This window comes from Peromyscus maniculatus, chromosome 5 (genome assembly GCF_049852395.1).
Source record: "Peromyscus maniculatus bairdii isolate BWxNUB_F1_BW_parent chromosome 5, HU_Pman_BW_mat_3.1, whole genome shotgun sequence".
In the NCBI taxonomy this organism is placed as follows: domain Eukaryota; kingdom Metazoa; phylum Chordata; class Mammalia; order Rodentia; family Cricetidae; genus Peromyscus; species Peromyscus maniculatus.
Window position 1 is genome coordinate 47943769 of NC_134856.1, and position 24757 is coordinate 47968525.

Consider the following 24757-nt stretch of genomic DNA (forward strand, 5'->3'; position numbering starts at 1 on the left):
GTGGTCCCACTGAGCTGTGAATCCAGGTCAGCCTAGCTCTGGCTTCTCTGTGGAAAGTGACATCATCTCTCCACTTTGCTATCTAAATACCTCATGCTGCTCCCCATCTGGTCCCTCTGGTTTTAGGCAGTATCACATCTGAGTCACACTTGGCCGATTTATACTCATGAAATACCAGAGATCAGTGTGGCGTAACAGCCACCAGCAACCCATTTGTTTCTGCATGGATAGATTCATGAATCACAGAGGCTGGTTCTAGAACTTCATAATGCACAGACAAGAAGGCTTGTATCCTGAAGGTGTGTCTGTCCACTTTGACAGCAGTGAGTGTGCCTTAACCCCAGAGAAACAAGAGAGGAGGACATGGGCTCTTGAATGATCTCCCTGGATGAGACCCAAGTTTTGGGTGACAAGTAGGCATCTTAGCTCCCTAGAAGTTTCCATCGTGTATGGGATGGATTAGGGGGTTCAGTTTTAACATGTTGGGTAGGAGTACCTGAATACATAATTTACAGTAAATCAACATCTCTATTGGCTCCAGATAATAAACTTGCATAGTGGTCTGATTATGGAATGTAGTGAGGATTTGGGGAAGTGAGGCATTTTACAGCTTTTCAAGATTGAATATTCTCAGCATGGAGTTCTTTCTGTTAACCAAAGGCAAATAACTAGGCAAAAGGATCAGAAAATACATAAATAGGGAACTTATGGAAGACTTTTCCCCTCCCCTTCCCTCCCCTCCCCACCCCTTCCCTTCTTTTTGTCTCCTCCCTTCCCTATATACATAGGTAAGATATGTCCACTTTGAGGAGATGGATGATGGGTATGTGAGACCCTCTAGGCCAGTTTTGACTTTTTCCTGCGAGTCTATCACTATTTCGAATAAAAGCACATGCATTAAACCAGCTCAGTGATTTGTTGTCTATCCAAGATTTATCACTGGCATGTTGAGTCCCTTGCCTTCCCTCTCTTGATAATCTACAATTCCACTCTTTAGAAATAAGTTCTGTCCACTGGGCTATACCTTTCCCGTTAGAGCACAAGCCACAGTCAACATTTCTATGGAGCTGCTAAGTCTGCTAGGCAAACCCCCTCCCCAGCACAGGAGTAAACACACACCCCTAAACTAATTCCAGAATTCTCCTCCCAGCTGGACTTCACTGAGTTGCATACAGTTTTTCAGAAGCAAGAAACTTGATACCCAGGGCAGGAGAACTCTCTGAATAATAGTGTGTGGACTGGAGTCTCTATCCCCAGGAGCCTAGTAACCCACAGCTCATGGATTAGTTGGGTGACCCCTCGCTCCCCCTGGATATATATGTCCTGGTTTTATTCTTATTAGCAATGGCAGCTAAGTGCTGTATTTTGAAGGAAAAAAAAGTGGAGGGGGAATCAAAAGATAACCTACCAATTTTAAGTTACACATTGAGAGGAATGTGTAGGTCACTTGGCTCTGCCATCATTTTCCTTGGATTGCTTTTGGGTCACCATCTGGGAATGTTCTCCCTGTTTTATGAGGAAAATATGTACATGCATTTTCATAATGTGTAGCATGCATGTCCTTTGGGATTTCCAGCAAGGAATGATGTCTTTAACAAATGCCTGACTTTTCTTTGTGATGCAGTTGCATTTCTGTAGGATGCAGTATATTGCAATGATTTTCTTGCCCTGGGTAAAGAGGGATGGGAAGCATGGGAGTTAGGGACTCGGGATGGGGGTTGACAGTTCATCGGCTTGTTCTACAGGTCCCATCAAGTACTTAAGTGTTATCATGCACAAGAATGTGGGGAAATACAAGTCAACTATCAACAAATTTTATATGCTTAGCAGAATTTTTTACCTATTGGATAAATACCAGTTAGTGGACAGAAAAATGAACACACAAACAAACAAACAAATAAAAAAAAAAAAACTGTGGGATTTGCTTATCATTTTGAGGCCCCAGTGATTTACACAGATGTGACCTTACTCAACTTCCCCCAGGTGCCATGGTGGCAGCTCAGGTGTCTCTTTGTGGCTTTCATCTCTCTGTGCAACCTTGGCTGACTTTGAACTCCTGATCTTCCTTCCTTTCCCTCTTCATTGTTGGGATTACAAGCCCACACCACCATACCTCATTCTACTTTTATTTTTTAAACATTTGTTTTGTTTTTAATTATGTGTAGGTATGTAGGTAATGTGCACGTAAGTGTAGGTACCCCACTGAGACCAGAGTCATTGGATCCCCTCATTAGAGTTACAGGTGGTTGTGAGTCACCAATATGGGCACTGGGAACTGAAGTCAGGTCCTCTGTAAGAGCAGCGTGCTGAGCCAGCTCCAGCCCTCTGCTTTGTTCTTTATAGAGTGAGAATTATGGCTGAACCTTGTGTGGCACATCGATCCCCATGATTCCCTGATGTAGGGAAACTAAGAGCATCCTCTACTGGCATCCTTACTTTCCTGGATCCTGTTGATGCTTTTCTTCCAAGTCAGCAACATTTCAGTATTTGCCATTGTCACCCCAAATGAGGACTTTCTACTTACAACAGACTAATCTTTTGTTTTGTTTTGTTTTGTTTGTTTGTTTTTGTTTTTTGAGACAGGGTTTCTCTGTGTAATTTTGGTGCCTGTCCTGGATCTCACTCTGTAGACCAGGCTGGCCTCAAACTCACAGAGATCTGCCTGCCTCTGCCTCCTAAAGGCATGTGCCACCACCGCCCGGACCAACAGACTAATCTTATCATAGCCACTGACATGTTATTGTATCTGGGGAAACCACTTAATCACTCTATTCCAATTTTTCCTAAATCTGGGCTCTGTTTGTAACCATGACCTGGGTCCTATAGGATCTACAGATCTGGTCTGATGTGGTTTTCAAAGACGGCCTTTTTAAATCATTCACATCATATATCCACCACTCTTATTGCCATGTAGCATTAGAGTAAGAACTTGACACAGGAGATCCCTCCTCATAGTTATATTTACTAAATACCTTCTGTTTTTCTAGGGCACTCAGCTGACAGCTTAGTTAGGACTTATTAATAATTAATTCATCTTTTGCAAATGAGGAAACTAAGGCTCAGAAATGTTAAATGGTCCAAAGTTGGGATGACTTCCGAGGACACTAGCTCAAAGCTTATGAGTTGGGTTAGAGCCCAGCAGAGAGGCGGCCAAGCTAAGCTGGCTACTGCTCAGCACGGCCTGAATCCACTCCCAAGTAAGACAGCCTACATCCGCTTCACAGCGTTGGAAGGGTCCTGCTATTCTCCTTAGTCTGACTTACGCATCACCGTCTAGACTGGAATTCCCAAGTTTACCATTTGTTTCATGAGCTTTCTGTACCTGAGCAGACAGGTAATGCTGGACATTCTTGGAAGAATTAGGTAGGTCTCAGAAAGAGGTGATATTTAATCTTGTTCTTCACAGTTCACCCAGACTTAAAAGTTTAGAATGTTCTATAAACATGGGGTCTCAGAAGAAGAATAACCCTGAGGTCTGTCCATGCAAAGACCATGTCCAGTAGACCTGGCTGTACCCAATTCTGAGCCCTCTAGTAAGACTGATTTGGGTCAGTCCTTTCCTGTTTTTTGCTCGGTAGTCTCTTTTAAAGTGCCACCCCAAAAAGTCAGGGGAAATATTCCCTGCTGTTCTGTATTTTTTAAGATTTATTTTAAATGTGTGTACGTGTGCAAATGCACACATGCACTTGCACAAGTGCAGGTGGATATCTTTGAAGGTCAGAGGAGAGCATCAGATCCCCAAAGCTGGAGTTAATAGGCATTTTTGAGCTGCTGAACATGGGTGCTCGGAACCAAACTCTGATCCTCTGGAAGAACAAGTGCTCTTAACTGCTGATCCATCTCTCCACTACCTCACTGTTGTTGTTTTTAGTGTAGTCTCTCACTGGCTTGAAATTTCTGAGTAGACTACACTGACTGATCAGCAAGTCCCAGGGATTCTCCTGTTTCCACCTTTCCAGTGCTTGGATTACAAGCATGTGCCATCACATCTGGCTTGTGACCACACCTAAGTTCTAGGAATCAAACTCATGTCCTCTTGTTTATATGGCAAGAAATTTCCTAACTGATCATCTCCCCAGCCCTGCCTTTAATTTTATTTAGAGTTACAAAAACTTCTCACCACATTGCCTCATTTGGCCTTAAACTCACCCGGTAGCCCAGGCTGACCTGAAACTCATGACCCGCTGGGGTGTCAGGATTACAAGTATATGCCACCACCCCTGGCTGGATTGTCTTTAAGGGTGATGCGGGCTTAGTGGAGGCATTTCGGAACCTGGGTGGAATCTTTTTGAGATTACAGTGTTATTCATTCCATTGTGGCCAGGCTTGCTCTCGGTGCCCCCACCCCCGGAGGTACAGCTCTTTGGAGCACATGTTTAAAGATAACGTGAGCTAGAAGACTCCTTGGAGCCTCTTCCGTTTACGGAGTGAAGCCATGCACAACCCCCAGCCTGGAGCTCCAGCCGAGTCCCAGCCTCACATGCTCCCTGGACTTGGCAGTAAAAGCTGTGTTCTTCCATCCATTCTGATGATGTATAGTCTCTCTGGGCGTCTAATATTAAACAGGGGAATTCCGACATGTTCCATAACGCATTTACTGTAACTTGATACCTCAAACTATACTTGCTGTTATTTATCATTTCTTCTTTATTTTCTCTCATTCCAGCACAAAGCCAAGGTAGAAGCAATGACCCTGGACCTGGCTGTGCTCCGTAGCGTGCAGCATTTTGCTGAAGCGTTCAAGGCCAAGAATGTGTGAGTGTTTCAGTTCGGGGTTATACATCATAATTCCTTGCTATTGTAATGTCTTTATCAGATGAACACTATCAGGAGAACGCAGGGCTGCAGTGCTCTCTTGGCATCCAAACCGGGGGTTCATTTATATTGGCACTGTTAAGGTGGGCTGTATTTGCTTGACTCTGAGTCACCCTCATTATGAGATGTGTCATCAATCTAATAACAGCTTCACAGACCAAAAAGGAAAGAGAAGACATTATTAAAACTCATAAGGCTGATCCACAATAGGACAGTTTTAAATGTGCCCTGTTACAAACTTGTTGTGTATCTCTCAGAATCAAGGAAAAGTGTACCTCAAGGGCATCCAGGAACCTCACCTATTCTATAGAGACAGGGCTGATATCCTGAGCATGTTCTTTTCTAGTGCTGTGCAAGCCTTTGGTGCTTTGACATAGGATGTGGATGTAGCTCCGGACACAGATGCAGATTGTAAGACTCTGGGGGCCTTTCTAGCCCCTGGAGCCTCCTCATACCCACAATCCTGGTTGGATCTTACATTCACAGCATCGACCGACTTTGGAAGTGAGCATTCTTCATCAGATCTTCAAAATGCCTTAGTTGGGGGGGGGGCTGTATACTCTGCCACCCTCAAGCAACCTCCCTCCCTATAGAGAAAGATGTCAGAGAAGAGCAATGAAGAAGAGAGAGAAAGAAGGGAGGAGAGGGAGGGCATGAAGTAGAGACTCAGGCTCCATGCTAATGAAAGCAGTGGTGGCTAGCTATGTTATAATTATAGTATTTTGTTTCCAAGGTTTATTTTTATGGTTGCCTCTATAGGGCAAGCAGTACTGGTTTCTCATTTACCATAGTGGCTTTGGTTTCATTAATAAATAACTTCACTTAATTTTATTTTCCAGTGAGGTGATTGAAGCATGAGGATTAAGTTAATCATAGCCCCGGTGCTGCCAAGGGGGAAATAATGGTGTGAGTGATTCCAGCATGACTGGCCTGGGAGGGCTCAGACTAGGCCATGCTGAAATTCCCTGAGCAGATGGGAGGTGTTGGGAAAGGGATCTTCAACCAGGTATTCAAATGCTACGGTGTTGGGTGTTGCCTGGTTTCTCATCCTGAGTCCACTCTGGTCTTTTAGACCATCACAGTATTTGATCTTTGCCGAGCAAGCAAGTGGGCAGAGTGTCCTGTTCAGAGCATCACAGACTTGTATCATTCCCAAGTGAAGACCCTTTGCTGACTCATAGGCAGAGCTAGATCCACCCCACCTTGGCCCTGCCAATCAGAACTGTGAGCCCCACCACGTGCTCTTTCTGGTGCTGTGTCCTCACTAGCTGCCATCCCTTGCCAGAGCTATCAAAGGGGCCAGAGACTGGGAATACCACCAACTGCCACGTCTATTCATCTCATCCTCATCATTTGTTTGTCTACTTGTTCATTTACTTAACAGGCATTTGCTGAGCACTTCCAAATCCCCAGACATTCTTCTGGGAGGACATTGCTGGCCACTGGGAGCCAAGGTGACCTCAGACAAGCCACAGTCTTAGATATCGGCAAGCCATGTTTTATTACTGATGCTGACTCCTCATCCCAATATGCCTGTGGTTACAGAGGGACAAAATTACTAACAACTCCAGCAGCAGAAGTAACAGCTAATTTTGGGGGTTTCACTTGGGTATACACCTTTAAGATGCCTTGCCTGCCCCTTCTGGTTCAGTTCTGAAAGTACTTTCATGGTGGGAGTGACTGTATCCATTATGCAGATGATAATAGTGATTCTAGAAAGATGGGGTAAAATGGGCATAGACAGTATTTGGTAAGTAATAGGGCCAAGACCCTAGGTGACCCATCACACCAGGGTTTCCTCTTATCTGCTCTGTGCTTCTTTCTTTTATTATAAAGACCATAGAAACTTGTACTCAGAAAGCTAGTGAGTTTGTTAGGAACACCCAGCAGTTGATGGAAGATGGAGGATTCCACCCGTTCTAACTTCTCCCTCCTCCTTGGTACCCACTGCTTTGATTAGGTCTTAAAGTGAGTGACTTTGCTGAGGAGAGCTGACTGTGTATCATAGTCCCGTTCTCCATTGCTCAAAGCAGTCGTTAGATTTTATCCAATAAACAGTTCAGAAACCATCACACTTAAGGGCCTTTTATCATCATGGACCCAAACTCTTGGAGGGAAAGACTGCCCATTTTGCACTAATCTTTGGTTTTCAGTACTCAATGTTCAGGCCCAAGGGCAGGGATTCCCTTAGGCTAAGGCTTAGGACCTATTCTTTCTGTGCCTTAAGAGTGTAGGGTTGTGCACAGCGTGGAGAAATACTGCCGTACTGAAAATATGTATTAAAAAAGCGGGTGATTTTTCCCTTTTGACATACTGCCAGTCCCGAAATCTCCCCTGGAAAGGCAAATGACAGCTCAGTGCTAACGGTCTTCGGATTCAGAGAGCTGTCAGAAGTGAATTTAAGTGCTGGTGACCAGGCTGCCAGAAAAACATGTGTAACTCTCGTCTTATCATCACCTCCCATCTTTAGACATTAAAATTTCCTTGTGTGTAAAACATAATGACAAATGAAAGAAAGCCTGCCAGTTCAGAACCAGTCCCTTTTTGTGTGCAGTTGGGCCAAAGAAAGGAAAAGGCCTTCAATGTAAATTCCACGTGGACACTCCATTATGCTCCATTTTTAATAGACCTTTTCACAGCCTGCCCGTGAGCACCCTGGAATACCATCAGGCTCCATGCAATCTTCAATACAAGTGTGACCTCTCACTTTGGGATGGGCAGTGCATTCATTTTGTCACTTGGAGATGGCAAAAATGAAAGCTGAAGGCAAAACACTGGGGGGAGAATGCAGCCTGTCACGTATGCTGCAGAACTGGCTTCCCCCTGCCTTGGGGAGACTTGGAGTCAGCGACTGTACGTGTCTTCTCTTTGGAAGGTAGGCTAGCGAGGAGAAGACAGTTTCAGAGTATGCATGGCTTATGACAGTTATGGGAGCAGTAGGGACTAGCCAAACACTTTTTTTTTAACTCTATGCATGGCAACACCTTAAATTCTTTTCCTGTTCTATATGTGCATTTATGGGTATATGTGCACATGTGTGCAGGTGGTGGCCATAGGTTGACATCAGATGTCTTCTTCAATCACTCTCCACTTTATTTTTTTGAGGCAGGGCCTCTTCAGTGAACCTAGAGCTGGCTACTTGGCTAGGCCTGGCCTGCCAGCAAGCTCTAGGGTTCCTCTTAGCTCTGCTTTTCCAGCACTGGGATTACAGGAGTATCTCGCTTTGTCTGGCTATCATGTGTGTGGTGGTTTGAATGAGACTGTCCTCCATAGACTAATGTTTGAATACTTGGTCCCCAGTTGGTAGAAGTGTTTGGGAAGGATTAGAAATCGTGACCTTGGAGGTGGTATGTTACTAGGGGCAGGCTTTGAGATTTCAAAAGACTCTCACTAGTCCCAGCACTCTTTCTCTGCCTTGTGCTTGTGGATCAAGCTGTAAGCTCTTGAGTTTCTGCTCCAGCACCATGGCTGCCTGCCTGCCTGCCTGCTTCCATGCTCCCCGCGGTGATGGTCGTGGACTCTAACCCTCAAAAACTGTAAGCCCAAAATGAAATTGTTCTGTAAGTTGCCTTGGTCATGGTGTCTTAGCACAATGATATAAAAGTAACTAAGGCAATCTTGATTCTGGTCATCAAACTCAGGTCCTCATGTTTATATAGCAAGCACCTCACTGACAGCTGTCTCCCCAACCCCTGTGCAAAGCTCTGATACATATATTCTCTGTCGGCTTCTTACACACGATCACCCCCGTTTTCAGTTTTCCAAATGCAAAGGTCCAGGCACACAGAGTCTTGTCCCTCTCCTAGTGAATCATGTGTTACATGGAGAATTTGAACCCAAGTGTGTCTGAATCCAGACGCATAACTGCTTGCCATGACTGGTCTCCCAAGGTTCTGTGCAGACTGCCTGCCCAATCTGCCTCCTCTGCTTCCTTGCTCATTGTCTTTTTCATTCATTTCTTCTGTTTTTCTCCACTAACTCTTCAGGGTGGTCAGTTAGAGAACCTCAATCTCGATATTTCTCCCTGGAGTTAGTGGTGGTAATGGTGGTCAGCCAGTATGTCTCAGGCCAAATTATTCTGGGCATTACTGGAAAGTTCCAAACCAAAGACTGTGGCAGTTTCCAACCAAATTGAATTTTTTTTAAAAAAAAGATATTTTGGTTCAAATGGCATTCAGAAAGGGAGCCAAACTCCACAGTGCTGGTAGGCAAGGGTGTCTGTCAGTGGGGAGCAGCTGGAGCAAGTCCCTTTTTGAGAATCACCCAGGCTGGTCATCTGGGTACCCTGTCGCAGACTCCAAAGCCTCTGCTCATTGGAGATGGATTCTTGCACACTCTCAATCTGACTATAGCTGTTTCATTTGCCAGAACAGAAAGCCTACATCTTGAGGCCTAAAACAGCTCCAAGGACGAGATGTTCCAGAAGCATGTTCTTTCTCACTAAAGTTCTGTCGTTCCCAATAAAATGGAAGGCTGCACTCCAATCCTGCAATTTTAAAAGTTGGGAATGGCACACCATAAAGGACATGGGTTACTAGGATTCTCTTTGCCAGCCAGCTCTCATTGGCCAAGGGTTTCATTCGCCCTGGAAGAGAACTGCAATTGATAGAAAATTCTTATTAACAGAGTTGTGCAATTCTGAAGGTTTCTAGAACCCCATTTTTCATCATGGGTTTCTATTTCTTGTCTCAGCTTTCTGTCTCTAGTATAATTTAAATAAATTAGGCTTCATTTCACCAAGAAAATCATACTGAAATGTGTTTTATTTAAAGGTTAAAATAAAGGTTTTCTATCCTTATTAAATGTTTGAGGAGAAAAGTCTTTAGCAGAATTGTTTATTTTTACTTCCCACTAGAAGACTTTCAGAACTTGAGCTACTAACCCAAGATATTATATTCTTGGATTCATATTCCAGCGTTCTGTCTCTTTTCTCTCTATAGAAGTGGGTGGGCTATAAATTATTAAATAAAACCCAAATTTTGAGGGATAAATTACCCAGAAGACCAGTGTGTAAATTACAGATTAATCTTTCTTATTCTCCCTAGCTCAGCTTTGCGAATAATGTTTTAGCCAACATTTCTACATCAATCTTCGCTCAACACGATACATCCATCCTGCTTCATGCACCGTGGGATCCTGTTTCTTCTCTTTCCCTCCCAGTGTGAAAACTCAGGGAGAGAAAGCACCGAGGCTGATTTTCACCACAACAGATGCTCTCGATTCAGATCTTTGTTATGATGTCTCAGGGAAGTTTATGAAGTCTACCAGTGCATTGTTCCTCTACCCTATATATTTTCCATCTTAAATCATTGAAAAACCACATTATGGGCCATTTAATATATCTAGAAACACCAGGGAACAGAGAGTCTCTTATAAGCTCTTTTTTTTTTTTTTTTTTTTTTTTTGTCTACTTAACTCTTTGGGTGTCAAATCTTTTTACATAATATTTCTTAAAAACTTCTCAAAACTGTATCATGCAATAATTTGTATTAAGCCAAAAAAAAAAAAAAGAACCAACTTTGTCAAGTAGTACAATATAAAGTAGGGTTCAGTATACTTCCTGTAAAGGACCCGAGAGGAAATATTTTACGTTTTAAGATGATGAAATATCTTTGTGAAACCTCAGTTTTGCTGTTTTAGCATGGACACAGCCATGGGCAGTGTGTGCCAATAAAACTTTGTTGACAGAAGAACCATGGGCAATGTGTACCAATACAACTTTGTTGACAAACATTCCATAGCTAAACTCAGCAGGCACACTATGTTAACCCTAGGACAATAGCCCATAACCCCTTCTTTAGTAGAAATAACAGGTTTGGGGATGTCCACTGAATCTAGATTTGAATTTCAGTTCTACTGCATTTTTTTTTCTTGGAAAAGGGATCATGTTGTGACTGGTTATGATGGGTAAGGTCCATAGAGCTAATCTGTACATGGTCAGTTTCATCACTCTATAAAAGCTGCCTTGGCATACTTAGTGGGTGGGAGGAGGATTTTGAGTAGAAATGGTATGCTGGGCTAAGTTTTCTGGGAAATTTCACCTTATAGGAAACAGGCCAAGTAACACCCTGAATATCATTAAATCAGGAAGGTTCTGAAGCCCCAGTGGGAGCTTGAAGGCATCTAATGATATTGGTGATGGCTGCTATTTATCAGCTACTAGTCATGTTTCATACACAGCTAAGTAGTCAGAGTCCAGGTCCAAAACAGCGTGTCTTTCAGTTCTTCCCAGTTCAACAAATGCTACATTTTATAGGTCAAGAGATTAAGGAGCCTCTCCAAGGTCATGCTAGCTAATAGCTTGTAGGCTAGGCTAGATCTTAACCCCAAATCTCCACTGAGCTCAGCAAACACAATTTGGAAAATAGGAGAGATCTGACTTATTTGGGAAAGGTGCTATGTAGCACACATTGACCCCCGAAAGAGGTTTGTCCCATTAATTGGATGGATGATAGTTCTTGCCTACTGGGATGATTATTAAGGTCACTTCAAGGTCAGAGTTGATGCTTTGTGAAACCAATTTTCTATCACCAAGAGGAGATTTGTTTTGCTGAGATACATATAAAGGAGGTTAAACAGACCCACCAGAAAAGAGTCTCAGCCCCTCAATTAAGGTGCCCAGACCATTTCTTCCAAATGTCTAGAAGGTGCTTCTCCATGGGGTCCCCTTAAGCAGAAATGACAGCTATTTGCTCTCATTTACCATCACCTATGTACATTTGCACCAAATGTCAATGCTCATTTACCCTTAGTTCCTACTTGTCTTCAAAATGATGCTCATCAGTAGACAGACAGGACCAGAGGGTCATTGTGCTATGTACACCTCAGAACCAGAACCATTACTTTCACATGCAAACTCAGCTCCGATTCTGACCTGCTCAGGGCACCCTGCTTCCTGAGGTACAGTCACTGCACTTGCTGATGTTGCCATTCAGTTCCCAGAGACCAGGTCTAATTTCCGGTGTCTTTGATGATTATCTCTATCCAACCCTATGCCTCTATACCTCACACCCGCAGAAACATCCACAGGGTCTACATGCAGGCTCTAGCCATTACTTTGTACTGTTCCCCCTACCTGCCTATCACCTGCTCAGGGGATGACTGTGTTTCTGCAGAGCCTCCGGTTTCCCTACTCTCTCCTTAGCTCCACTTCTGCATCAATGAGTCATTTCTCAGAGCAGTGGTTCTCAACAGTCCTAATGCAGTGACCCTTTAATACAGTTCCTCATGACCCCCAACCATAAAATTATTTTGTTGCTACTTTATAACTGTAATTTTGCCACTGTTATGAACAGTAATGTAAATATCTGACATGCAGGATATCTGATATGTGACTCCAAAAGGGGTCATGACCCACAGGTTGAGAACCCATGCCATCGACCATCAGCAACACACCAAGTCATCATGTACAAAGTTTGGGCTATTTTTTTGTTTTCTGTGTTGATTTTTAGTTGTTGCTACACCAAACCCCAGAGGATCAGAGGCAACAGTTAAATCATCTCTGATTTCATTCTGCATCTTTGTTCTGTTACCTATGAAGATGATGACCTTGGCAAATTACTCTGTCTTTGTGATCCTCAGTCGATTCATCAATGAAAATGAGACAAGATGGTCAAACCACTCTGGGGTTGTTGAGAGGATTAAATAACATACTTTTCTCATAGCATAGCACCTGGTGTCTGGTATGCACTTGGTGTGGGGTCCTGGCTGTTGCTATCATTATCTCATTACCATCCTCTGTTGTAGCCCTCACACTGCCTATGGGAAGTTCAGAGGAGTCAGGACATGAGTGGGTAAGAAGAGGAGAGACAGAGGGAAGGACAAAATGGAGGCATATAGGTCCATTTGGTGAAACATTACTTTTAAATTCATTTTTTTGTTTGTTAATTTGGGGGGCTTTTTTGAAACAACATTTGGATAGATCAGGCTAGAACACCTGATCTTCCCACCTCCACCTTTCCAGTGCTCGGATTTCAGGCTTGTGCCCTGCGTAATTCCAGACTTGACTGTTAGGGCAGCAATTCTTGACCTTCCAGTGCTCGTGAACTGATACTCCCTTGTGTAGTGTTAAGGTTGAATGTGTCTAAATCTTGGGAAACAGCCAATAAAGATCTTTGTTAAATTATGTGTATATGTGGGGGTGGGAGTGTAGATCTATGTATACAGTGTCGGAGTGGCTCTGACTCCAGAACAGAATGTTGGAGCCCCTGGAGCTGGAGTTACAGACAGTTGTGAGTTGCCTGACCTGGTTGCTGGGAACCGAACTCAGATCATCTGCAAGAGCACCAAGTGCTCCTAGCCATTGTGCCATCTCTTCAGCCCCAGAAACAGCTTTTTTAAAGTAATGGTACTTACCATAATTATTTGAGACAAACAGACCAAAGGTATCCTTCTAGGAATCTATGGAAATGTTTCTGCATTGAAGAGTCAGATATCCCTGATCTGGTCATGGACCCTGTGACCCCATCAGCCAGGCACTGCTTTGAGGAGAGAGAGAAAGACACCCTGAGTCCAGTGCATGGAACCTGTTCTTTGCCCCTTAAAGAGACTGCCTAGCCAGGCAGCTTTACAGCAAATTCATGGCCATGTTAATATTGGGTCACTTTCTGGGAGCCTTTTATTTATGTAAGACTTGCAAAATGCATTCCAGTGTCTGTATTTTCAAGCTGTGTTTCCTAGCCTGGCTCATGAATCCCACTTGGTTTTCTTCCTCTTGTACCATTCTTTCCAACCCCACTGTCAAGTCAGGATTCTACATTTACATAATTGACACATTGAGACACTGTGCTTAAACTACAGTAAAATCACATTTTAATAATACGAGAAACATCTTTTCCCTTAGTAAATTGTTGAGAAGTTAATTCTTGTTAGCCTAAAAACTTGAATATATACTTGAAATAAATCAGCTGTGCTACACTGTGCTGCCTGCCGAAAGTCCTGGAGGAAGATTCCATTTGTTGATAAATCGCTCTTCAAGTGCTCTGTTTTGTGTATTATGCACACTTTCTTTTCTTCATTTTGGAAGCACTGATTCAGAACCTTGTCTCTCTCTCAAAAAAAAGTGGATTCTCTCAATTAATATCCTAGTTCTTCATTACACCACTTGACCTGGTGTTATAGTTCAGCCACCAACTAACTCATGATGAGATAAAGATACCGGACAGGCCAGCTAGGGCTCCATAGTGAGACCCTGCTTCACAATAAACAAACAAGCATACTAAAGTTGGCATGTCCCAAACACTCATAACCAGAAACAGATAGCAAAGTGTATCTGGTTGTCCCAGAAGTATATAACAGGTAGGTTAATAAATTGTAGCTCTGGAAGTCACACTGAGCAGAATGTCTCTAACCTGAAAGGGTAGCAGTACCTGGATTGTTTACAACAGTTCTCTAAGGTCTCAAGACAGCCATTCTCCCACTTGGCTGTTACAGAATCAGCTAGGAATCCCTAACAAACACTGATACCTGCCTTCTACTGCCAGCTGTTCCACCCTATGGCCCTTGGGTATGCATAGATGGATAGATAGTTGGATTAAAAATGATGCCCTAGTTCGCTTTAATTGTCAACTTGACACATCCCAGAGTCATCTGAGAAAAGAATCTCAGCTGAGGGATTGCCAAATCAGATTGTGTGCTCATCTGTGGGACATTAGCTTGGTTGTTAATTGATATAGGGACCAGCCCTTGGTGGAAGATGCCACTTCATGAACAAGTGGTCCTGGGCCATATACGAACATCAGCTAAGCATTGGCCTGGTGATTTCTGCTGGAAGAGGTTCTGGAAACTCAGAGTGAGGAAGCCTTGGCTTGGATACCTACCCAGGCTGGCCCAACATGACAGGGCTCCAATGCCATACTAGTTACTTTGCTTGGCATTGTGACCAAAGGAATGAAGGGTTCATTTAGACTCAGAGTTAAAGGTAGTTTATAATGTCACAGAATGCATGTTGGAGTATCTTCACTTGTAGTAGTTGGGGGCTTGTGACTGTAGCATCTCATATTATAACAGATCATGAAGCAGGAGGTTTGAGCCAGAATCACACATAGCTATAACCTTTAATGCCCACCCACAGTGACCTGAGTCTGCCTGGTAGGCTCCTAAATGTTCCACAGCCTCTCAGCATAGCCACAGGCAAGTGAAACTACTCCCTGGTGTGAGTGGAAAGGGATCTAAGGACTCTTCCATTGCTGGACAAGGGAGATTAGGATGGAGTTGAGAAGCATGAGAGAGAGTGAGTGAGCCCTGGGCAGGGATTCAGGAGCAACTGGCTGCTGTCTCTCACCAGTTCCTCGCTCCTTCTGGTCTTAGTTGGCAATTCCTGGCTCTTCCTTGGGTCTTCTCAGTAATGGAAGCACAGCTAGCTCCAGGTTGTGATTGTATGCATTTTTATTTTCCGGAACTTCTCCAGACTTAACTCTGCTCTGCGGAGTTATAGGAAGTTATAGGAAAGCAAGGCTCTTATATTTTTTCTTGCTAGAACATCTCCCTGTTAGAGGAATGACTTCAATGTAATTTTGGACAAGATCTACACATGCTATTTGGTGACTGTTCTGCAAAATAGATTCCAGTCTCAGCTATGCCAGCCCTATTGGACACAAGAGTCTTGAATTAAACAGATTCTCTCTCTAGCTTTTCTTTCCTTTGGGGGTGGGTTTCCAAGCTCAGCAGCTTCATGTCAGTTCATGTCTGTTTTACTTACTGCTCTTTTGCTGTGATACCCAGGGGAGGCTGGGTTGGTTACATAGTACATACAAAAAACGAGCAGACAGTATAACCTCCATTCTGCCTCTTTCTACCTGTGTTTCTTCCTCCTTTTCTTATATAAAAAACACTGATGATTTCTTTGAAAATGCTGTACATGTGTAACATTTGCTTTTGTTCCTCCTTTCTCATAGTCATTTTTCTTTTCTTCTTCTTTTTTAATCACATTGACCTGGCTGAACATTTTTTTTTAATACCAGTTCTTGTGTAGCCCAGGTTAGCCTCAAAGGATGACCTTGACCTCCTTATCTTCCTGCCTCTATCTCACAAGGGAGACCAGATGTCTTTTTCTGTGCTCTAAGAGATGTCCTGTGGGGTTTTATCCTCTGGCCGTGATATGGCTTTTGCCCATTTGAACTCTCAGAAGCTGCTGGGCCCACTAATGTTTGTCTTTATGAGGCCATGTCCCACTCCCCCAGGATAGATAAGTGGTTCATGGGTGCTGGGTGAGGGAGCATTCAAAGACCCAACTCTCTCCCAGGGGTGACAGACTTTTTTCCAGTAGTGTAGCCTCCCATAATTGCTTATGTTTCTGTAAGTGCCCCCACCCATATTTCTGTAAGTAAACCCAGTTAATCTCATTGGTTCACCAAGTTAGATTTGAGTAAAATCCTTTCAGTGTTCTATTATTGAAGTCCTTTCTGGAGTGAATGAACATATTTGTTCAAGTATCCCCAGAAAAAAATCATCCCAATAAGCTTGCTAGCTGGATCCCACTTAATTGTTTTGTAAAGTGTTTTTCTTCACTGATCTCCTCTGGACACAGGAAATAATTCTAACCAGTTTGTTTAGACCAGCTCCCTTTGGCACCTGGGCTGGTCCAGCCACTTTGAAGCTGGTGACAAGGGAGCCACCTACAATCTATTCTTCAACTGCATGGGCACATGCTGTTCTCAGGCATGGCTGTATTTCGTTATGAGCTCCTCCCAGGGCCTGCAGAGTCCCAGAGGATGTCAGAGTACATTAATTTTTATCATAACATGGGCTCTCCCAGGTCTGAATGGCAGCACATAGCTGTCAGGGGCTTTCTGAACTCTATTACAGCTCCATATATCTCTAGGCAAAACAGAGGAGTGAGGCCTCGTTGGCGAGAGAAACGTACAAAATGCATGAGCTGCTGTATTGTTGGACTTGACCATGTGCTGAATCACATGGCACACACTGTTTTCCCCTATTGTTCATATAAGTTCACCTCTGTCTCCCCTTATCAAAATCCTCCCCTCTGCCTACATGAGAACTACCCAAAGTGTGTATAAAATAAATTCTCTTTGCATCATGCATCTTTTTGTCAACCAGTATTTTCCAACTATTCTATGAATATGTTTTAAAAAATGAATGTTCCTGTCTTAATGAATTTTCACCAGAAGTTATCCATCCATGGTGTCACCGGGCGTTTATAAATAATGGATTATTATGCTTAATATCACTTTGTATCCACAAAATGTACTTTTAATGGGGAATGCTAATGCATGTCAGGGAAGTCTAGTTATTTGGTCATTTCTTTTATTCTACCTACTTGTCAATAAAGTAAAATGCTTAAAGGTTGCACTTTGCCTGGAGAGGAGGTGGCTCTGGTGTTATGTTAGAGGCTTTCAAGCCCATTGTGGGTAGAGGGAAAGTGTAGCTCATGGGGAACCATCATCCCTCCTCACTGAAGCATGCCAGTCCAGCATGCTTCCACTGCTAGCTTCTTCCCTGTTACTAATACTTCCGTGACTTGAATAGTAGAGTTTACTACTATCCATTTTAGCCTCCTAGAGATTTTAATATGATAAGTAAAGTTCTTTAGGAAGATACAGTTCATTTGTCCCTAGGAACCCATGGGGTTCTGCCAAGAGAGACTTGATGATAGTACCTTTTCCCCAGTCTATGGGAGTTGTGTTCAAATGCGAATGCAAGATGATGTGAGTGGTCCGGGCTAGTGTTCCTCACCCTTCCCTCCCTACTTGTCCACATTGTGCTGAACATTGATTTTCCATTTTATCAAATATTCCCTGGAAGCAGGAACACAGGACAGTAAAGTGCTTAAGTGCAGAGGACAGGTTTGGAAATTGCTAGAATCTGCACCAGAGAGTCAGGCCCCTGCACTGTAGATATCATGCCAATCTGGCTAAGTGCACAATTATCAAATCGATGCCTTTTCCCCTAGAAAACCGTGTTGGAGAAGACGTGGGTGTTACTCTGTTTTACACCCCTGCTTTAGAATCAATGAGGTTGAGATTTCACTGCTGGGACTGGGATGATGGGATGGGAAATTATAATCAAGATAATGGAGACAAGGCAAAAATTTAAGAAAATAACCAAAACAAGAGTGTTTTCATTTTCTGCTAAGTGTCTATACCGATGTTCCGGAATCTACTCTAAGAAGTTGCAAATGGTGCATGAAATGAAAAATTCTTGTCGGTCTCCAGGGGACAGAGCCAGAGCCTTGCTCTCCTCCTGGTGATTGTTCCGATTGTTTTCTCTTTTCCAGCTGAAATAAAAAAAATATTAATTAAGCGTAACTAAGTTATTGTGACAGCAGAATCCACTCCTGGTTAATTATTGTGTTAATACCCAGTGGTGTCCATCAGATTCTTGACATCTTTAGGGCCGTGACCCACCCACAGCACAGCTGACAGTCATTGACCACCCAAGCTGGTTTTGCTGTTATGGGTTATCGCTCATTTTATATGCTTTCTTTCCTCCTCTATTTAGAAAGGAGGTACTCTTATAGGGCTCTGAGTGAGGGCACTGGGGACAATCTAGTACATGTGGAGCACAACTGTATATGTATTTTGTGTGTCTGCATTCTTGGTGGGTACTACCTCCCCAAAGTGGATGCCTAGGAAACAAGAAACAGGGCAAAATTATTAATAGCCTGTTTTAGGCACCTTCTCCATCAGGGTCAATGGCAGAAGTATTGTATATAGTTTCCTTTAAAGATTTATTTTTAATTATACATATGTATATGTGTCTGGGGGCTAGGAGATACACATATGTACAGTGCCCCAGGAGGCCAAAAGAGACCATTGGATTCCCAAGGAGCTAGAGTTATAGGCAGTTGTGAGCTGTCTGATTGTGGGTGCTGGGAACCGAACCAAGGTCCTTTGCAAGAGCAGTAGGCACTCTTAACCACTGAGACAATTCTCTAGATCCTGTATATAGTTTTTCAATTCTCATAAAATCAGATAAACTGGGTGTGATCATTCTCTTTTACAGGAGACACAGCAGTAACTCAGAAGTTTGTTAATTTTGCTAAGATCCACTTGACTGATAAGGGGCAGACCAGGCAGACCTAGTTTAGCCTTTCTGGCTTCCTGGAACTGCATCAATCAAAAGAATTCTCTAGTGAAAATATTCTCTCTCTCTCTCTCTCTCTCTCTCTCTCTCTCTCTCTCTCTCTCTCTCTCTCTCTCTCTCTCTCTCCCCCTCCCTCTCCCTCTCCCTACACACACACACACACACACACACACACACACACACACACACATACACTTCTAAAGTAAAGACCATGTTTTCCATTCACCCCTCAATTAAATGGTAAACATTTCCCATGGAAGATTTATGTGAAAGGTAGTCACTACTTTTTTGTTCTTTCTAAATAATGCCTTAGTAGCAAGTCTATTATGATGCAACTCTCCTCAAATTAAATTAATTGAACGTCATATCTGGATTTGCACAAAGTCAATGCTTCAATATCCTATTATATAAGATTTAGTGCTACCAAGACTTAAAAGATACCTTTTGTAAGACCATGTATTAAATTGAGATTTTTGACAAGCCAGTTACATATTTAGCCAATGCATTATACAATACTATTTTTTAAATTTCTTGTACATTCCCCCAAATCATCATAAACTGTACCTATGGCATGCACACTGCATAGCTGTGGTCTGGGTGTGTTCCAGAAGCATGAGGAATTGAGACTGGGTAGAGGTAGCTGTAGAAGATAACTACTAGGTCAAGTTTGTGCTGCCTCCCATGAATCCAGACCATCTTAATTTAAGCAAGGGCCCACCTTGTAATGCTATACCATTCCCAACTCTTCCTTCTCTGGGAGAACACACTGCTAGTTATGAGGTTAGATTGCCAAATGGTTTTCTTAATGGAACATGGCTCCGTATGCCCTTTGCATCAAATTTCACAGTATTTCCAAATAGTATAAATTCTTGCAACTCACTTGAGCAGTACCCCAGATGGTATGACATTCTGTTTCTAGAAGGAAATGGAATATATTTCCTTTTGCATTGCATTCCATTTAGCTCATTCTTTCGCTTGGTCTAAAATGGGAGCCTGCAAAGTTACAATTATTGGAACATCATAGGATCCTTACTCAACCTGGAAAATCCTGCTTCATTTGTGAGGCACGCTAACAATTTCATTCCCCCCCCCCCCCCCCCGTACTCACCTCCATGGTGGTGGCTTCTGCTGCTCTGACATTCCCTTAAAGCCCCATTCTTTTTTCTCACATTTGTCATTCTGGGCTGTCTTGGGCTCCTGGAGTCATGATGTAGCAATCTTGTTTCCATATCATAAATGTCTGTCTTTATTAGTCATTTCTCTTCACCAACTCAAATTGTTTTTTGGTAATATATTGCCAGGTGCTTGCATTCAGATATGCATGAAAGGCTTACTTGTTTTTAAAAGCTCAGAAGAGGCTATCTGGTCCCCTATAGCTGGAGTTATAAGGAGTTATGAGCCACCAAATGTGGGTACTGGGAATGGACCCCAGACCTTCTGTAAAAGCAGTGAGTGCTCCTGTTGAGTCATCTCTCTAGCCTAAGGCTTAGTTCTCACTGCATGCCCTGCCCATTGAGAAGACTTCCTTCTGGATATTGATGTCGAGTGGCAGGGAAAGACTGTTGCACATGGTAGAAAGTGTGAAGAAGGGTGAAAATATGTAGCTAGAGTTTTCCTGCCTGGCCCACAGTCAGGACAAATCTCTCACACCCGCCAGTTGCACAGCCGCTCAGACCCAACCAAGTAAACACAGAGACTTATATTGCTTACAAACTATATGGCCGTGGCAGGCGTCTTGCTAACTGTTCTTATAGCTTAAATTAATCTATTTCTATAAATCTATACCTTGCCATGTGGCTCATGGCCTGCTGGCATCTTCAAATGCTGCTTGTCATGGCGGTGGCTGGCGGTGTCTCCCTGTCTTCCTGTTCCTTCCTTTCTCCTCTCTGTTAGTCCCGCCTATACTTCCTGCCTGGCCACTGGCCAATCAGTGTTTTATTTATTGACCAATCAGAGCATTTGACATACAGACCATCCCACAGCAAAAATAGATCTCTGGGACATACTATACCTGAGAAATTGATCTTTAATTTACAATCAATAAGAGGATGTTCTGGGGTTCACTAGTTCCTATGTACTAATAAGTAGGTTCCCTGGACACTTACAGGTCATCGTTGAGAAGGACAGTTGATGTGTTGAGGATACATACTGATGGGATTGGGTCTACTCAGAATTGCTGTCACTGATAGCTTGACCCTCAGTGAGGACTTAAAAGCCAGGGAACTTTCTGGTTTCCAGATTTCCAGCTCTGTGCTTTTTATTGGCAGCAAGTTCAACAACCTTGTGCTCTTCTTCCTTTGTCTTTCTGTCCATCTCAGCAGGGCTGACCTTGTCAAAGATACACAAAGTCTGTGAGAACCTTTGAGAAGGGGCCTACTAAGCATCAAGCTGAGGGTCAAGGGCAAAGGAATGGTCAAGGGTGCCACAGTCTTTACAGTAACCCTTGAGAGAAGGGGAGGGTTGTGACACATGGTATGGGCAGAGCTGGAAGATTCCACACAGTGCTGAGACAGCATTCAGTTGGCTTGGCAGTGGTGGGTGTGTTTGGGGCGGGGACGGAGAATGGACACATACATTTCAAAACTAAAGAGGATGAGCAGACATTGGGTTAACTGTTACAACTCCAAACTGCTCTAACATCAAGTGGCTTTCTTTGTCCTTTCAGCCCTTTCACCTCTCTGCCTTATTGTCACTCCCCCCCTTTTCTCTGCTCCTTTCCCTTCTTCAGTGATTTTTCTCCTACTTAATGGTCAAAATGATTGTGTGTGAGAGAGAATGGAGGCTGGAGGACAGCCTCGGGTGTTGTTCCTCGGGCTCTGGTTAAGTTTTTAAACTTTTGTTTATTTATTCTTTAACATCTTCATTCATGTATAGAATACATCTTAGTCATATCTATTCCACCTCTCCTCTCCTGCTTTTCCAGGGCACCCTAGAACATGCGCCACTCCCAGCTTCGTGTCCTCTATCTTGTAACCCACTGAATCCATTTAGTGCTTTCTGCCAGAGTGTTGGCTGACCTTTCTGGCTTGTTCTATGGCCCTGTGCAGGAGACCATAGCTGCAGTGAGTTCATGAGTACAGCAGGCATGTCACATCTAGAAGGTAGCACCACGTTCTTTTTGAGGCATGGACCTAGAAGTCACCAAGAATGCTAGGCTTGCTGGCCAGCAAGCCCTGAGGATACTCCTGTCTCTGCCTGCCCAGAACTGGGGATTATAAACTCACATGACTCTGGCTGGCTCCTCCCACACTCTAACACGTGGGTTCTAAGAATAAAACTCAGGTCCCCAAGACCATGAGGCAATCAGCTTTCCAACTGAGCTGGCATCCCCAGCCCTGTCTGCAAGATTTGATGAAGCTAATGGAGAGCAGAATAGAGAGAGAATGCCTGAAATTGGGGTAGGCAGCAGGTGGGGCTCTTGGGAGCTAGTGGGGCAGGGAGCCCAAGAAAGCTCAGCTGTTCCTGATCAGGCTAGCCACAGTCTTTGGACAGGCCGTACCTTTCCACTTCCTGCCTCATCACTGCTCTCCTTGTAGGAGAGCGCACCAGTTAGACTTGGCTAGCCAGCGCCTAGCTGCATGATCAAGAAGCCTCACTGCTGTCACTCAGAAGGGCACCATAGGCAACACACTGACTCCCAGATAGAAGGGGCTGCTGCTTCCCGATACCACCCTCACAGCAGCTGGAAGACTTGCCAGGGTCTGCTCCTCAGAGATGGATGGGGCAGTTTCTCAATGGGCAGACCAGGGTCGCAGAGAGCGGGATTCCTCCTGGTTGAATTCCCCAGTGCTGGGTGTGGATGATAGTGCTTCCTGTCTCTATCACCCTTCCCAGGTCAGAATCCACCTGAGGATAAAATTCTTCCCTTAAGGTGCTGACTAATAACATCTGCTCTGGACTCCACTGATGCTGTCTTTATTTCCATCCCATCTTCACAGTTTGATCCAGACTTTTCTTTGATGGCCTGTAAATATTCATCATCCGAGGCTTTTGAATTGCAGTAGCTTTTAGTTAAAATTGAGTAAAATGTACCATTTGAATAATAAAAACCTCATTAAAGGAAAGCTAAAAGAATACTTTTCCTTTTGTACAAGCCAATTAGGTACCCTCATAATTAAAAAAAAAAAAGTCAAGCACATTATGGTTTCATATTCCATAAGCCTGTTTTTAATTAATAGAGGTGACATGGTTTAGGTGCTCTGTACACATTGTGCCTCCGGTGTTGTGCAATTAACATTAATGAAGGTATTGGAAAAGTGGTGAGAGAGTAACTTGTCTCTTAGTCCTCTGTGCATCCAGGTTGAGGTCTCTAGTGGGTTTTCCATTCCTGGGGACACTGCATGGCAAGAATAAAGGTGCCCAGAGGAGGACCTGTGGCCGCTGAGAAGATGTAATATTAAAATTCTCAATGGCTAAACTGCCCCAAAGACAAATATTCACAGAATTAGATTTTTTGTGTGTGTGTGTGTGTGTGGATAACCGGGAATAATGTGATGATAAGGGAGCTACCATTTAATCCCATCGACTGGTAAGATACGGGGCTGTATGTTCAGCATCGTCTTGCAGGCTGTATTCTGCTGTTCCCAGTTTGTAGGGGGGGAAACAGGTTTACATAGTCTCACTGACTGGCCATGAACCTGCTAAAAAAGTAACAGCCTGAGGCTGGGACGGCAACACTTGGGTCTATCAATCCCAGTCTGGATACTGTGACATAATGCCTGGCGGGAGCAACTGGAAGAATGAAGGATTCATGTAGACTCACTGTTTCAGAGGATTTCAGTCCATAAGGGCAGAGAGGGCATGTTGGGGAGAGGGCCAGTTCAATCCATGTGGCTTGAAGCTGTTCCCGCTGTAGCCAGCAGAAAGCAAAGCTTAGGGCCAGAAGCAGGGCCAGGCTGTGTAACCCTTCAAGGCCTGCTCCCAGAACTCATCTATGACAGGTAGGCTTTGTGTGCCAAATACTCCACCACCTCCCAATGAAGCTGCAGCAGCTGGGGCCTACGTCCATAGCCTTGAGGTTGTGGGTGGCATCTCATGTTCAAACCAGAACCATCTTTCGTCTTGTTCTTACTCATTATTTATTTTTGTTAATTCAAATATTTGGATTCGAACCTCAGGAAAGTTAGCTCTAATTGCATTACTAATTCTATAATAATGTAATGAGCAAACCTCCTGTTTTCTTGTCTGAACAGTGGCAACAAGAACACATGTCACCCAAGGTGAGCATGAAAGTTAAATGATCTATATATCCAGAATCCCCAGCAAATGTCTACTCCACAGTTAACCCCACCCCGACACAGGAGTTGGGGGGGGGGAACAACTTGGAGAAGTGAGCAAAATATTAGAGTTGAAACCAAAAAGGATCTCAGACATAACAATACACGCCACATTTTCCAAAGTTTCTGCCTTGCTGCAGAGCCTCCCTGGTTCAGGTCTCTGCTTCGGTGTGAAGCACGGCTGATGCATGCAGTGAGGAGCTGATGGCTTAGAGCACTCAGGTTCAGTCTTCACAGAGGAATGGCGCCGCCATTTGGAGCTGTTGATTGACAGCCACAGTGCATTTCATATATGAAACAGGAGTTATCCAGGACAAATGCAGCTGACCACAACCACTTTACCATGCTTGTTTTTAAGTGGTGATAAGTTGGAAAATAGATCAAGCAACAGAAATGAATATCATGATCTCTTAACAAGATCCAGGTTGCCCCATGATAATGAGATTTCATGACCCCTTAAAAATGTGATTTATCACTATACTTCTCTCTAGCTGTGCTGTGCATGCTTTTCACCGAGCATTTAAACAAACTTTGCCATTAGTTCTTTATAAAAAACCTAGAAAAGGATGGAATGCTTCTAAACTTGCTATAGAAAGTCTGTGTTCTCCTCATGTCAAAAGCAA

General features: G+C 43.6%; 1 protein-coding gene across 1 annotated transcript in view; it reads left to right on the top strand.

The window, feature by feature from the left end:
• Wwox (WW domain containing oxidoreductase) overlaps window positions 1-24757 on the top strand; it is a 943002-nt gene that overhangs the window by 250775 nt on the left and 667470 nt on the right. Inside the window, exon 6 of the mRNA XM_042277748.2 lies at window positions 4667-4755. Within this exon, the coding sequence (XP_042133682.1) occupies window positions 4667-4755 (89 nt within the window). The remainder of the gene's footprint in view (window positions 1-4666; window positions 4756-24757) is intronic.